Source organism: Bos mutus, chromosome 24 (genome assembly GCF_027580195.1).
Source record: "Bos mutus isolate GX-2022 chromosome 24, NWIPB_WYAK_1.1, whole genome shotgun sequence".
In the NCBI taxonomy this organism is placed as follows: Eukaryota; Metazoa; Chordata; class Mammalia; order Artiodactyla; family Bovidae; genus Bos; species Bos mutus.
In genome coordinates, this window is record NC_091640.1 from 21,050,346 (window position 1) to 21,067,421 (window position 17,076).

Below are 17,076 nucleotides of genomic sequence, written 5' to 3' on the forward strand. Positions count from 1 at the left end.
GGCACCCCACTCCAGTACTCTTGCCTAGAAAATCCCATGGACGAAGGAGCTTGGAAGGCTGCAGTCCATGGGGTCGCTGAGGGTCAGACACAACTGAGCGACTTCACTTTCACTTTTCACTTCTCCAATTTTCATGCATTGGAGAAGGAAATGGCAACCCACTCCACTGTTCTTGCCTGGAGAATCCCAGGGATGGGGGAGCCTGGTGGGCTGCCATCTCTGGGGTCGCACAGAGTCAGACAAGACTAAAGCGACTTAGCAGCAGCAGAAGAATTTAAAGTACATAGGTGGCTTACGCTGTATTTCTGTTGGACTAAAAATAGCAGATAGTTCTGCTCTAAAAACTTTCATTTAGACTAAGTATCACTGAACTCCTCTGGAAGCAAAATGTCCTGTGAGGTAACAGCATAAACTCCCACCCCTCCCTCTTCCAGCACATTTATTACGTATGGTGTGCGTTTAAGGGGCAGTCTGCCAGGTGGCTCATTTCCACAGGGTCAGATGCCTCCAGCTTCGCAGGCTCTCCCACACCCTCTCTGAAGCTCTCCCCATCCAGCTCCCGAGCGAGTGTTCAGCTCTGGTGGCCCACTTCCCAAACCTCTGTGGGCACACCCAATACTGTCTTTCTGGCATGTTCGTCTGTTCCTACCGCTCACTCCCCCAGGGACATCCTTCACTCTCATGACTTCAGCCTTCCTCTCGTGACTCATCCACGTGACCTCACAGAGGTTCAGATGATTCGGAATACTACTTTCCAAGCCCCTTCATCTGTCATTTTAAATGGGGCTATGTTCTACTTTAAGTCAAACCCTGAAGGAATAGAAGGGAGGGACTGCAGTTCAAACTCACGACCACCTGCCAAATTCCTAGAATGGCTGGTATGTACTGGGAGGAAGGGGTCAAGACCACACTTTGTGTGGTCCGTTTATTTACAAAAACTGTTAAAATAAAAATTGAGTAATCTGGGTTTTATCTCTTTATTTTTTAGGTCCTCCTTCGGAAGAGGGCAGTAAATAATAAAATGTCCCAAACAGCAGCGTATGAAAACAGAAGATGAAAATGACATAAAATTAGGCAAATTTGGTCATGAAGAAAGGAGGGGCAGAGGCTCTCAATCAGAAACACACAGATGCAGGTCTGAATCCCTGAAAGCATGGGCGAGGTTCTGAGAGTATGTGCATATATAAACATTTTGAGAAAAGAGTCTGTAGCTTCCATCATATTTCAGAGGATCTGAGACTCATATAAGGACTACTGCCATAAGGCTTAAAAACGAAACTCGATGCAAGTACGAGGTAAAGAAAGGTTATCCATTTACATGATAAATACTTTGCAGACACTGATGGGTGTATGCTTGTGGTCACTAGGTCCACTACAGGGCACATCTGTTGACTCTGTGTATCTTCACAGTGTGATCTTCACCACAGCTTGCAAACTGTAACCATTCAGCACCTTCTCCTTCATTCTGTTCAGTCTTTCCGTTACAATTCTTCCAGCATAATTTTTTGATAGCAAGCGTATGACTTTGGCTAAAACAAAGAGAAATCATGAGATGAACATATGCTACGACTATGAAACATTTTACTGGCTGCTCAATTCATAGTAATTAAATTAGTATGCAAAAAAAAAAAAATTAGTATGCGCTTCCTATCAGTGTTGTTAACATAAATGAAAGTCAAAACCTGAACATCAAGATGTGCTATCACAACAGTTTAGCAATTTTATTTTAACCTTGAAAACATCTTACTTACCGACCAAGGACACCACCAAAAACAGCAAGAAACAGACAATGTATTTCTGTCAAATTTTGCTTTAATGATCAGTGGAATTCAAGAAATGTCTATTGAAATTAAGTCTTTCAGGTAACATTACTACTAATTTGGTAACGGTAATGTTAGCAATCCAAATAATATAAAGTCAGGAATCAGTTCTTGCAAATCCAAAGTCATCATAATAACAAAAAAAATCTTTTAATGAAAAACTCAAATTCTGCACATGTCCCCTGCCCATGCTTTCTAAGGGGCTTCCTGCCAGTGTTGAGTTTCAGGCCATGGATGTGGTCTGGGTACCAGGCAGAGGCAGAGCGAGCATCGTGGGCAGGGCAAACTGAAAGGAAGGAAAAGAAGGGAGGGGAGGCCGGGAAGAGAGAAAATTTCAAATGCCTGAAATACGAAATTTCATTGGCTTCCTCTTAGGTAAGCCAGCAGCATGAACTATTTCAACAGCCAAATCCAGCCTCAGAGAGGTAGGAGCGAAGCCATGAGAGAAGCAGTGACAGATCAGACCTCATTTTAATATACTTAAATAAATACAATTATCATAAGCATTAACATGCTTTGCTGATAAGAAGACAAACTCCTCTGGAAGAAATAGCTTGTACAATACATGTCTCTTGTCATCAAGCCAGTGACCTTCCTCATGGTGCTGTTGTTTGGAACTGTATTTGAAGTTATATTTTGGATAGTTTAAACATACAAATGTTGAAGAATCCTAAAAAAAAAAAAAAAAATCTAACACAGAATGATGTGTGACTTCTTTGCAAGTCTCGTCATTTCTAATGCATAAAATGAGTGAAGCTGATTGACAAGTGATCCCTGCTGTCCAGGCAGGCGGGTGAGGAGGAGGCGATCAGCAGCAGGCGCTCTGAGCCGGCAGAGGTGACGCCCAGGCCCAAGGCTCGGAGCCCTCGCTCTGCCTGAAGCCGTCACAGGGCTGGGAGCGGCACCTGGAGGTTTGCTCCGTTTCGGGAGCTGAGCTGAAGTGTTCAAACACGAGATCTGGCTACCAAACACAGTCTATAATATTTCCAAAAAAATCACCAACATTCTGAATCAAATTTTCCTAAAATTCTACTGTGGTCACATTCTGAAACCCATCATTTTGAAATCCATTTTCATCTCCAATGTGTTATCTCTAAAGATAATATCAGGCAAACAAGCCATGTGGTCAAATAAACTTTTTAAAAATAAGTGCAGTATAGTAACAAATGTCAATTTCAAGAGAGTGCCACAAAATTCAGAGGTACCAATTGGAGTTAAGCACCAGGAATGGATTTGTGTTCTTCTCCATGAAAATGAGGCATGAGATTGCTAAAGACTTCAACGACGTCTATCTGATCTGGTGGAAGCAAAAACAGGAAAGAAATACCTTTGACTTGTTTCTACACAGCGGATCCAGTCGTTTATTTCTGGAACTTGATCGGTCTTTTCCCAGGAGTATAAGCAAATCTTTCCACACTCCAGTCCTACTGCAACCACATATCTGTTTTTAAGAGAAAGGTGAAGGCTGATTAATTTAGCATGAATTTCTTCAGGGTTCCCGACTACCTCTGGCTGATGAAGGACTCTGTTTGGACCCAGGATCCAGTGTGCTGCTCTGCTGTGCACTCGAGAAGCCACCTCTCCATCGAGGGAGCACAGTTCTACCTCTGTCCCTGGTGGGCAAGGCCCGTGAGCCAGCGCTTCCCTGGCTGGCTGTGGGGCCCTCAGTATACTAAAGATACTCATTATAGAGAAAGTAGCACCGTCTTCCATTTGGTGAAATAAGAACCTCTGAGCCACACTCCCCATCTCTATTTCACCACTCTAAATACCATCAAGTTCTATCAATTTAGAAATTCTTATGAGAAACATAAGCATTATTTTAAAAAATATTTAACTTGGAAGCTGAAAGAACACACAGATAAAAGCATAAGAGGGCTACACATTGAGAAACTAAGTGGTCCTCTTAAAGAAACATGAGATGAAGCCCCCACATAGAGACTGACCGTTGGGAAAGGTTAAGCACCGGGCAGACGCTGACGGCGGTCACAGCTCCACCCACGTCCAGGACGGAGGAGCAGGGCCCGATGCTGTGCTCGACGGCATCATCGCTGGAGTCACACTCACCCCAGACAACCACCTAGCACAGACAGATCACACTCTGTAACGCTTTCTCTCTGCAAGGTTTCTGTTAATGGCAATGCATTAGAGAGTTTTGATGGCATAAGTGACACTCTGAAATTTTTTAATTCGTCATTTCATTTGTGATCCAGGACTTCTGAGCACTACAAGCATCACAGAGAAGCCACCATGTAGCAGATACAAGTCTGAGATCTCAACTACCCAAGTGTGCTGGGCCAAAGTCGACTGTCCCTGCCTAGGGGCCTGCTCTTTATACTCAGGAAACCAGTTTGGATCCAGTGAGATTTGGTCCACCAAGGTGCCTGCACATTCCCCCAAGAAATTACCTCAAAATGTATGGAACCAATCAAGTCCTTGGCTCTTCCTCTACACCCCAGCCCAGCTCAGAGAATCAGCTCAGCTCTCTCATCAAGGTTGGAGGCCCCAACCTTGATGATACTAATCTAAGAAATGAGGCTTTTCTGGAAGCTCAGGCCTCGAAGGGGTGTGAACAGTCACAAAGAAATGGAGAGGGCCATGAAACAGACAAGAGCTGCAACTTCAGGACCAAAGAGAGACTCTGAGCAGAAGGCTCTGCCCAGGCAACCAGAAGGGCATTCCCGAGACCGCCTGATGGATGATGCTTCGTCCGTTTCAGCCTTGACCTGTCTCTGAGAGTCACAGCTGGACCGTCTGCTGCCCGGCCTGACTGTGGAGGACGGAAGCAGACCTGCTGCCTGAGCAGCTTGCAGACAGTAGGAAGATAAACGCCCGGGAAGACATGAGTAGGCCAGTGAGAGGAGCGAAGGGCTGACAGAGGGCGTGTCAGAGGCCGACACGTGTGTGTCACTGAGCACATGCCGTGTCAGTCCCCTGCTCAGGAACACCACGGCTAGGACTGAGAGGGCGGGAGCGGAAAGGAGGCACTCAGGCGCCTCAGACCTCTAGTCTGCAGGAACTGCAGAGAAGGAAAGGATATTTTTTTTTTAACATTTTAAAATAACTTTTATTTCTAACCACAGTTACACATAGAATTTTTAATAGTAAGAAAAAACAAAAGATATATTGGGAATGAAAATTTCCATTCAAACCCCCCAGCCCACCCCACCAACATCCTCACCCACCGAACCACCTTCTCTTTATTGCCACGTTGTTGTTTAGTCGCTCAGTCGTGTCCAACTCTTTGCAATCCCATGGATGTTTTAAAGAGCATGAACACCAGAGCCAAGACTGGGCCAGGCAAACATTTCCCAGGGAACAAGGGCAAGGGGCAAGGCCAAGAACCTACTGCTAGCTCACTTAACCTGACTTTTTTCAAACTTGGGACACACACACTCACATACCCCACCTCCTCCAATGAATGAAAAGGTAACAGTTATTCACAGAATTTTAAATTCATACAAGTATGAAAAAGAGAAGTATGGATAGTCTTAACACTTTTCATTTACTACTTTTCTCCCACTGGGGCCATCTGATATTGGTGATGAGTCTGAACAGTCTCCTCTGTAGTTGATATTTCAGAGACATATATTTATAGAATTTAACAAGTAAGAAAAGTCTTTTTATGTATGCATATAAAAAACACAGGAGGGAATACATAAACTGATTTTTAAAAACCATATTAGAAAATTAGGATTATGTGTGTTTTTTAAATCCAAAGATACCTGTAATATTATTATATTACATTTGAAAAAATACAAAGTTAAAAAAAAAATTACCTTTCTGTCCCGACTTCCAGTGAAGAAATACTTGCCATCAGGACTCCAATCGCAAGACCAAATAATCCTGCTGTGCACAGCAGTGACTTTGTTAGTGAAGGCAAACAGGCTGAAGACGGGATCTGAAAGAAACACATTTATGCACTATTCTCAAAGTGGAGAAAGCTGGTTTTTCCTTATTAGAAAGTTATGTTTAAGTGCCATATAAATCATGTAATTTAGTCATCAATTTATACACATAAATGGATGTCTTTTACAACAGATCAAGGCCAGGGAGCAGACCCCTCACCAGAAGACTATGAGCATACAATTATTTTTCTAGTAGGAAATGATATTATACTGATTAGTCACTCTCGAGTGACTGATGTGAACTCCTTATTGCCAAATTCAGAATTAAACTGAAGAAAGTAGGGAAAACCACTTGACTATTCAGGTATGATCTAAACAAACAGATTCAAGGGATTAGATCTGATAAACTGCCTGAAGAACTATGGATGGAGGTTCGTGACATTGTACAGAAGGCTATGTGATCAAGACTATCCCCAAGAAAAAGAAATGCAAAAAGGCAAAATGGCTGTCTGAGGCGGCCTTACAAATAGCTGTGAAAAGAAGCGAAGCTAAAGGCAAAGGAGAAAAGGAAAGATATACCCATTTGAATGCAGAGTTCCAAAGAATAGCAAGGAGAGATAAGAAGGCCTTCCTCAGTGATCCATGCAAAGAAATAGAGGAAAACAATAGAATGGGAAAGACTAGAGATCTCTTTAAGAAAATTAGAGCTACCCCTTTTCATGCAAAGATGGGCACAACAAAGGACAGAAATGGTATGGACCTAACAAAAGCAGAAGATATTAAGAGGTGGCAAGAATACACAGAAGAACTGTACAAAAAAGATCTCCATGACCCAGATAATCACAGTGGTGTGATCATCTAGAGCCAGACATCCTGGAATGTGAAGTCAAGTGGGCCTTAGGAAGCATCACTACAAACAAAACTAGTGGAGATGATGGAATCCCAGTTGAGCTATTTCAAATCCTAAAAGATGATGCTGTGAAAGTGCTATACTTAATATGCCAGCAAATTTGGAAAACTCAGCAGTGGCCACAGGACTGGAAAAGGTTGGTTTTCATTCCAATCCCAAAGAAAAGCAATGCCAAAGAATGCTCAAACTACTGCACAATTGCACTCATCTCACAGACTAGGAAAGTAATGCTCAAAATTCTCCTAGCCAGGCTTCAATTGTACGTGAACTGTGAACTTCCAGATGTTCAAGCTGGATTTAGAAAAGGCAGAGATCAAAGAATCAGAAATCAAATTGCCAACATCTGCTGAATCATGGAAAAAGCAAGAGAGTTCCAGTAAAACATCTACTTCTGCTTTATTGACTATTCCAAAGCCTCTGACTGTGTGGACCACAACAAACTATGGAAAATTCTGAAAGAGATGGGAATACCAGACCACCTGACCTGCCTCCTGAGAAATCTGTATGCAGGTCAAGAAGCAACAGTTAGAACTGGACATGGAAAAACAGACTGGTTCCAAACCACGAAAGGAGCACATCAAGGCTGTATACTGTCACCCTGCTTATTTAACTTATATGCAGAGTACATCATGAGAAATGCTGGACTGGATGAAGCACAAGCTGGAATCAAGATTGCCAGGAGAAATATCAATAACCTCAGATATGCAGATGACACCACCCTTATGGCAGAAAGTGAAGAAGAACTAAAGAGCTTCTTGATGAAAGTGAAAGAGGAGAGTGAAAAAGTTGGCTTACAACTCAACATTCAGAAAACTAAGATCATGGCATCCGGTCCCAGGGATCAAATCCGGGTCTCCTACATAGCAGGTGGATTCTTTACCATCTGAACCACCAGGGAAGCCAAGTGGATGTCTAAATTATCAGTGTGAAACAGGTGGGTAATTTAACTGTATATTATTATTCCTGTCCCATAAAATCCTCGGTATATATCATCTATTTGGTTTTATGGTGGCATTCTGTAACCACCTGCAAAGTCTAAATTTTGTACATACAGATTTTTATGGTTCTTTAACCAAGATATCTGAAAACATTATCATCCTTACAAGGAAGGTCAAGTCTTCCTCAAATTTCAAAAACTTTCAAAGACTCCCAGTAACCAGACTCTGGCCTTCACTCTGTTATCATTTCACTTTACCCAACAGCTGCTCAAAGTGAGTAAATGGACATAACTGTCTCACTAGTACCCTTCCCAGCCAGGAGCCATTTACCTAACTCAGGCGGGATCGTGTCCTGCCTCTTCCACAGTGACCAGGTCCGATCTCTGGAAACAGCTAGTAAGAACTTGTCATCAGGAGAGAAGGCCATCTGTGTGACAGTCAAACTATGGAAGATTAAATTCTGCACCTGCTTCCAAGATGCAGTGTTCCAGAGAATGATAGCAGCATGTTCTTTCTTGGCTGCCTGTAGGACAGAGATGAAACAATAAAGCAATGTGAGTGAAATAAACTGGAAAAAAGAAAACAAAACCACTTTTTAAAGTAACACACTGCTTCTACAGTATTCTTCATGTATCTGCATAAATAAAAACCACAAATTCTCAGAAGATACTATAAATTCTATAACCAGGTGTAACCCCTGAGAAGAGACAGACCGGGATTAGAAATGATGACTAGACACTGGCAGTGGAATCAGAATTTTTAAAATTATAATTAACATACAATATTCTACCTTGTTATTGACTGTGTTCCCTATCTGCACCTTACATCCCTGTGACTTATTTTGAAACTGTCAATTATTTTGTAACTCCAAGTTTATACCTCTTATACCCCTATTTCCATCATCCCTCCACCTGCACCCTGAAAACACCCTGTCTGTTCCCTGTATCAACGAATCTGCTTCTGTTTTGTTTGTCCATTTGTTTTGTTTTTTTGGATTCCATATAAATGAAATCATTTAGTATCTGTCTTTCTCTGTCTGCTGACTGACTGATTTCACTTAGTATAACACCCTCCAGGTCTATCCATGGTGCCACGGATGGAAAGACTTCACTCTTTGTTAATGGCTGTGTTATACTGCACATTCATGTGTGCACACACACCACCCCTTCCTAGTCATTCCTTTATCAGTGGACGCTTTGGCTGCTTCCATATCTTGTCTATTGCAAATAAAGCTACAATGAACACAAGGGTACATTTATCTTTATAAATTAATGTTTTCGTTCTCTTTGGATAAATACCCAAAAGCAGAATTGCTGGATCATATGGTATAGTTCTATTTTAATTTTTTGAGGAAGTGCCATACTATTTTTTCAAGTATGTATTTTATATAATTTTACAAGTATGTATTGTATTTTTACAAAATACATTTCTGCATTAACTGTGTAATTAGTAGTTAAGAGACTTTCACTCCTGGTCCATACGAAGTAACAGGGACCAGATTTACTATCTTGTATGAAAAAAACTAAAAGATCAAACAAAATGCATCAAACAATGCCACTTCAAAATACTTGATGTCTGGCAACAAAGAACAGTTACCCCAAGGAACAAAAAGAATCATAGAGTAGAAAAAAATAAAAAAACAAAAGAACATCACTGAACCCTATAACAACATCAACCACCCAAATATAGGTGTAACTACAGTCTGCAAAAGGATGAAAAGAAAAAATACTTAAAGAGCTGCTGCTAAGTCGCTTCAGTCGTGTCCGTCTCTGTGATCCCATAGACAGCAGCCCATCAGGCTCCCCCATCCCTGGGATTCTCCAGGCAAGAACACTGGAGTGGGTTGCCATTTCCTTCTCCAATGCGTGAAAATGCAAAGTGAAAATGAAATCGCTCAGTCATGTCCGACTCTTTGCAACCCCATGGACTGCAGCCTACCAGGCTCCTCCATCCATGGGATTTTCCAGGCAAGACTACTGGACGGGTGCCATTGCCTTCTCCACTTAAAAAGCTAATGGCCCTCAAATTTGATGAAAACAATAAACCAAAAGATCCAAGAAGTTCAATAAAACTCAAGCACAAGAAATAAGAAAAAATTATACCAAAAACAATCAAATTGTTTAAAACCAGTGATAAACAAAAAATTGTACATGGAGGGGAAAAATCCCATTATTGAGTAACAAAGAAAAATTACACTGGACTTCTCATCCAAAGCAACACAAGTCAGAAGAAAATAAAGCAACATTTTTAAAGTACAGAAAGGAAAACAAACAATTCTTTACTTACCATAAGTACACTTTAAAAATGAAGGAGACATATATATTTTCCAGACAAGCAAAAACTCAAAAAATTCCTAACCAGCAGAACTACATTACAAAAAATGCTGGGGAATATCCTGCAGGCAGAAGGAAAATTATATCTGATGGAAAAAATTTTTTATTATTTAAATCTCTTTAGGGATAATTGATTATTAAAGCAAAAATAATAGTATCACGGGATTTCTGTAAAGAAGCAAAATGTACAAAAACAATACCACAAAATAGAGGAAATGAAAATATACTTATTTTCTCATGAACAGTGCACTATTACTTGATGCTGAACTGTAGTAAATTAAAGACACATACTATAAAATGTGAAACAACCAATAAAATAACACAACAGAGTTATATCTGCTAAACAAAAGAAATGGAATTATAAAAAGTAATTACTTCACCAAAAATAAGTAAAATGGGTCAAAAATCATGGATTAAACAGAAAACAAATGGCAAGATAATAAAGTAAATCTACCATATCAATTATTACATTAAATTCAAATAGTCTAATAAACACCCCTATTAAAATGAAAGATTATCAGGACAAGAAAAAAATCCAACTCGATGCTGCCTCCAAGAAATCCACTTGAGATAAAAGTTAACAAATAACTTAAAAGTAAAATGATGAAAAAAGACACATAATTCAAGCACTACTCAAAAGAAAGCTGGGGAATTCCTGGCGTCTAGTGGTAAGGACTCCATGCTTTCACTACAGGGGGCATGGGTTCAATCCCTGGTCAGGGAACTAAGACGGTGCAAGCCTCACAGTGTGGCCAAAAAAAAAGAAAGAAAGCTGGAGTGGCTATATTAACATCAGAGTGGATTTCAGAGCACAAACTATTATCAGAAATCAAGAGTTTCATTTCATAATAATAAACTAATCAGTTAATCAAGAGAACATAATGATCATAAATGCTTAGGATCTAACAACAGAGCTTCAAAACACAGAGTACAAACTGAACGCACTACAAAGATTAAAAGACAAGTTTACAGTTGTCGTCAGAGATTTTAAAATGCCACACACAACAGAACTGAAAGAGCAAAGATGGTAATGCTGTCAACCCATATAAGTCGTATTTTTCAGAACACTCCACCCAACAGAAACAGAATCTACCTTCTCCAAGACAACATGGAAATTTACCAAGATTAAATTTCAAATGATTGAAGCTATACTACACTTTTTAAACAAAATGAAATTAAATTAGAAATCAATAACAGAAAGATACCTTAAAAATACTCAGTATATGGAAGCTAATATATTTCAAAATAACCTGTAGTTAAAAAATAAAAGATGAAGGAAATTAAAAAGTATTTTTAACTGAATGAAAATGAAAACACAACATACCAAAACTTGCAGAATGCATCAAAAGCAATACTTAGAGGAAAACTTAACAGCACTAACACCTATCCAGAAGCCAGGATTGAGGGCTGGGTGAAATGGGTGAAGAGTCAAAAGGTACCAACGTGCAGCTACAGATAACTGAGTTAGGGGGACGCAGTGCAGCACAGCAATTATCATCAATACTGCACTGCATGTGTGAAAGTTGCTGAGATCTTAAAAGTCCTCAGCACAAGAAAAAACTTTTTCTTCTAACTATGTATGATGATGGATGTTAGCTAGACTTACTGTGGGGCTCACTTCCCAATGTAAACAAACGTCGAATCATTATGCTGTACACCTGAAACTAACACAATGTTATATATGTCAGTTACACCTCAATAAAAAAAGTAATTTTTTAAAACGTATATACATATATATCATGAGCAGGAATGCAAAGCTGGTTCATCATTTGAAAAATCATTCAATGTAATTCATCATATTAATAAATTAAAAGGGAAAAACATATGATATGCCAACAAAGAAAAAAATTTGACAAAATCTAATATCCATTCTTGATACAAAACTCTTTGCAAACTAGAAACTGTAGGGAGATTTTGCAACCTGATAAAGAATTAGAGTCATAATGCACAGCAAACATGCTTAATAACGCAGAAGATTTTTGAGTCAGGCGAAGATTACTTAAGATTCTACACAAGAAGCACAAACTCAACACAGAACAAAAGTGATAAATTAGACTTCACCAAAACATAAACTTCTGCCCTCTGAAAAAAACACGAAGAAAAGGAAAAGACAAGCCACTGTGGAAAATTATCTACATAGCAAATATCTGATAAAGGAGTATCCAGTGTATATACAGAACTTTTCAAAATTCAGTAATAAGAAAACAATACAATAAAGAACTGGGCATAAGATTTGAATAGTTACAAGTGAGCCAACTTGAAAAGGAGAAAATAATTATATGAATAACAGTGCTCTAAGACACAAAAAAGTTTGCTCAATAGAAGCACAGTTGTTATTGCTATTATGCCCTATTCTACCCAAAGGCCCCTGTATTAACAGAAAGAAGAACTCTCAGGACCACCCTCACAAAGAGGACAATAAACAAAGAAGGGTGGGGGAAAAGGAGCATGACACTATTTCTTAGGATGACCTCAGCTCAACACAGGCAAACAGCAAGAAGCCACAGCAAGAGCACAGACAAAAAACAAACATACAGAAAAAAAACCAAAAACAAAGAAACCCAAAGGTGGCCATCCAGATGGGCAGTTCTTACCATCATGCTTAAAACAAGTAAATAAATGTATTTTCTTGTTTAAAACAAGTAGATAATTTGCGGAAATTCAGAGGAATGTGTGGGTCTCAGATCCTTCACATAATCCTCCACAGGATATAAACACTGAAGAGCAAGTTCAAGGCTATTCCCCCAGGCCACTGTCTCAAGTGCACAATTCTGCAGCGCCACCTACTGGTGACTCACTGCCCGGGCCGCCCCCCTGCCTCACCATGGCATGGGCCAAGGGACTCGACTCCTTTAGGTCAGCACCCGGAGTGGCCTCGAGAAATGGTCAGATGGAATGCACACGGGGTTTTGCCTTCCCCTGTGTCTCCAGGACTCCCATTACTAAAAATTTTTATCACATTTTTAGGTCTAATTTTCAGATAACTGATTAAATAGTTTTTGAGTAGGGGCATAAATCGGCTCAAGCCAAGTACTGAAAAACAAAAATGTGCAGCTGAGATAGATTTAAAAGGCAACTGCAAGCTTTTGAAGAGACAGATGCAAAAGAGGCAGAGAAAGCAAGATTCAGAAAAATCAGGCACCTGTGGCCTTTCATGTCGAATTCTGCCTGTATCACTAAGCTTGCAGGAGCCTGATTGAAATAACCTGTGACCAAGCAGAACAGAAAAGTAACATGCCCTACCTTACAAGCTGAGGCAAGCAGAGTCTTTGAATTGCTACAAGCAACACAAAATATTTCATAGCCATGTCCGTATCTAAAATTCAAAAAGAAAAAATGGATGACCTCTGTTTTAGGAAATGTATCTATATATCTCATGCTGCAAAATTTTTTAATGTGAAAACATTAATCTCTCTAGCTAACACACAGTTCTTTTAAGAAACATTTCTGTCAAGGGAAGTATCTGGGGTAAAAGCAGAGAGTGGAGAAGAATACAGCTTTCTAGCAATAATATAACTTATTCAAACTACTAAATTAAATACAAGTTTTCACCCCTAGCCAGTCAGTATAATAAATATTAATAACAAATCACAGAAAGGTTTGGATAGGGAACCACTGTAGGAAAAAAAGAGAGTAATAGTTTAAAAAAAAAAAAATGGTGCTATGCCTCTCTACTTCAAAAAAATCAAAACCAACAAATCTAGGAACTATAATACAGCATTATAAAAATCTAAGTAAAGTTTGATTCTCACCCCTTATGAAGGCTACCAAGAGATCTTTAGATCTGGGGGTGGGGGAATGTGGCTAAGAGGAAAGCAAAGGAGAAAATCAAATTGTGGGGGGAAAAGTATCACAAGTTAGGATAGAATCAGACCAAACAGCTAAGTATAGTTTAACTTACAGTTTTTGAACTTCAGGCCACAAAGTGTTTTGCAGCAGATGGTCCTCAGTGGGAGGTTCTATAATAAATTTAGTGTTGCAGTTAATTTTTCTATTTTCACGCAAGTGAATTCTGAAGCACATATTCAGGTCAGCAGTGACACATGCCACACTATGTGTACTAGTGTTTCTAGTAAACCATACTTTCGCCTTTTCTTACCAGTAAGTAAGGAGGGTTGGAAGGCCACCTGGTGATACTCGAAACCAGCACTACTGAACAGCTCCTCTTCATCAGAATGCTGAGAAGCCATATCTCCTAGTTTAAAAGAAGCATCAACATCATGAACGTGGTCCCATGTCTCCTACACACATCCCAATGTTAAGGCCACCAGTGAGAAAGTGGTGGCACTTCAAGGGAAGGAACGCTGTGTTCACGTGATTGCAAAGCCAAGGGTATTTCCACTGCTCTGGTATTTTCCATATGCACTGTGGTCAATTTCATAACAATTCCTTCCTTTTCCTTTGACCGAATATCTCCCAAACTTTTTATAAACTATGGAACGCATTTTTCAGGCAACCCACATTAGTATCTGTGGTTGTAAGTGCTCCATGAAATACACTTTGAAAAGCAGCACCTATTTCAGGGTGTGCACGGGCACACAGAGCAGTTACCATGAAATATCTGACAGAGAGCAGAGACAGAGAGCCTGGATTGTGATTTATAAAAAAAGAAATCACCTGTAATGAACACTAGTACATGTTATACAAGCGTGTGACTAGGTAGTAAGTACCATAGGTTCAGTAATTCTGGAGACGAATTCAGATGAACTCAGTCTTACCCTGAAAGACAGCTTTATTGGATAATCCCAAAGCAGGGACAGTAGCTCCTTCTGGAAGATCACCGTCTTGCTGGAATAAAAAGTGTGAGACATGTCTTAAATGCTAAAAGATACTGTTACCTCAGGCACTGCAGGGGGGAAAAAAAAATGCTATGCTCATTAATGCTGAGAAGCAGTGTAAAGACCACTTACACTGAAGGTTATCTACCCAGACTTCCATTTTCTGAACCAAGAGATGAAATGCTAAGCATTCATTCTCCAGCAGACAGGCTCCAGCTAACCCCAGCCCCAGCCCCCACCCAATCCATAAAGTTGGGTATCTCTCATCCACAAGATCACTGAACCCTCACAGTTCAGTGAGTTTCAGGGTTTGACAAGGAAAGCGCTGTGATGGCTTCTAGCGAAGAGTGGACTGAAAATGGAAGGCCTGAACCTTTATTTACAAGAGAGTCTCATGGGTACATCCCTAGTGATGCTCATGCAAACATGTTTCCCAGGAAGCCACAGTCATAGTATTTTCATTAAACATACTTAAAATTTTGAGTATTTTAAAACTTTTCAACAGAGTACTCTTTAAAGTGGCAATAATCTGTTTATATGCTGCATATCAATTAAGTTATTACAAGTGAAACAAATACTAACCATCAAAATTGGCACATGTCCATAAGCTAACAGCATCTCTTAAAATCTAAACTTTGTATTGATGGAACTGAACACAAACATGAGCAATGGGAATTTAAACTCACCAACATTGGTTACCGGAGACACAGGATGCTTCATTTTAGAAACGAAGAAAATGAAACACCATGGAAAACAGCAAAAAAGAGGCGTTCCTACATATCCCAATATTTAACATGGGGAAAAAAAACATCTAAAAAGCAGCAAGCGGCTTTCCAGTCTACAGCATCCCTGTATCTTGGGACACAGAACTGAATATATACCAGGGACTAACCTCTCATGAAATCCCACTGCCACATTTCAATCCCTAGAATTGTTTGATCCTCAAACCAGCCAGCCCTCCACACGATGCTCCGTCTAATGACCACAATCCAGGCCCCTCTTTCGATCCTGTTCTGTCCATTAGCTTTAGAACTATGTAACAGGATCTTTCCTCTTTGCCTAACTAAGACAGCCTGTGGCCAGAGGTGTCCATGGGACACTCTAGGAAGTGCAGCTGGACATTTCTTTTAAAACAATTCTGTTTTTCTCCCAGACTGGTGCTAATGTCCCTGCCTTCAAAGTCTCTGAGCTCAAAGGTATCCTGCTCCCACATCACTCTTCCCCACAAAGCGCATTTCATCACTTCCTTTGTTCAGGACCCGTCGTCAGTACCAGAGTCTCAACTGTGTCTGCCTCCCAGGTCCTCTACCACTAGACCTTGCCCCAGTTCTCCATTTCCCTTGATAACACTTTTCATTCAAGCAGCTCTGACCACTTCTCTGCTCCCTTTCTCGCCTTCCTTTTGCCTATTAAAAGTGTACTTACCCTTCTCAAGCTCAGAAGAAAATTTGTGACCCAACTCTAAGGACTGCAAAGGACTGTATGACATGCATTTCTGTGTAATGCAACTACCTGGCTACTTGCTTTCCCTTCCTTCAAAACTGGTTACTTGCTAATTTTTCTAACCTATGTATTTTTATAAGTGCTCAAATCTTTTGTAGAAAGAGGGTAAAAATGAACATTAATAAAAACTCACCCCTTTCAAAATTCAAATGAAGCCCCATTTTCTCATTACTGCAGTGACACTTCCTCCTATGACTATTACTTTAGCCAACACAAGATTCAGCAATTAACTGGTTTTATCTAACAATTTTAAGTACATGAGCTCCACTGCCCCCTACCCCTAATCTACACCGAGATGATAATCTCCTTGAAAATATAACCTATTGTGTTTTATCACAGTTACCAAACACAGTGAATATACATAGTATTTGTATCTTAATTTAATATTTTAATTCTTTAACAGTGTCTTGGGCTTACCTGTTATAAAATTTATTATACTAATATTTAAATTACTGCCTGTACAGTATACACAAAAATTTATCAAGCCAATGATAAGATGATTTGACTTCCTTTCTACCCATACTCTCCATTTACAGTCTTAAGTAAAACTTCTTTAAAATGTTATATGAAGTGGCAAGATCTAGTTAAAACATTTAGGGGAATACTCACATCACAAAGCACGTGATTCATTGACTGACCCGTAATGGCACAAAAATTTTCCACAAAATTCCGAGGTGCAGAAAATACTCGAAGAACTTTTTCATCTGCTCCAGACACAAACTGAAACCTACTGATCATTGCCAAACATTTAAGATCATATCCATGTATCTGAGGCCTTGCAATTTCATGCCAAGTCACCTGGGTGCCAAAAAAGATTAAAAAAAAATGATCGCACATTTCAAAAACTGAATTCTTTTCAACAAGCAAAGTATCAGACATAAAATCATTCATTATGCCACGGAAATATGACCATGGGGCAGATTCATCCATGTTGTTATGTACAGTT

The 17,076-nt window shown here is 39.8% G+C and overlaps 1 protein-coding gene across 1 annotated transcript in view; it reads right to left on the bottom strand.

Moving 5' to 3' along the window:
- Window positions 1–958: 958 nt before the first annotated feature.
- Window positions 959–17,076, bottom strand: part of ELP2 (elongator acetyltransferase complex subunit 2) — a 47,806-nt gene continuing 31,688 nt past the window's right edge. Inside the window, exons 13-22 of the mRNA XM_005889218.3 lie at window positions 16,740–16,928; window positions 14,568–14,637; window positions 13,949–14,044; window positions 13,751–13,808; window positions 13,093–13,165; window positions 7,847–8,039; window positions 5,600–5,721; window positions 3,767–3,900; window positions 3,148–3,261; window positions 959–1,529 (exon numbers count right to left, since the gene is read on the bottom strand). Coding sequence (XP_005889280.2) covers window positions 1,373–1,529; window positions 3,148–3,261; window positions 3,767–3,900; window positions 5,600–5,721; window positions 7,847–8,039; window positions 13,093–13,165; window positions 13,751–13,808; window positions 13,949–14,044; window positions 14,568–14,637; window positions 16,740–16,928 — 1,206 coding nt within the window. The 3' untranslated portion in view covers window positions 959–1,372. The remainder of the gene's footprint in view (window positions 1,530–3,147; window positions 3,262–3,766; window positions 3,901–5,599; window positions 5,722–7,846; window positions 8,040–13,092; window positions 13,166–13,750; window positions 13,809–13,948; window positions 14,045–14,567; window positions 14,638–16,739; window positions 16,929–17,076) is intronic.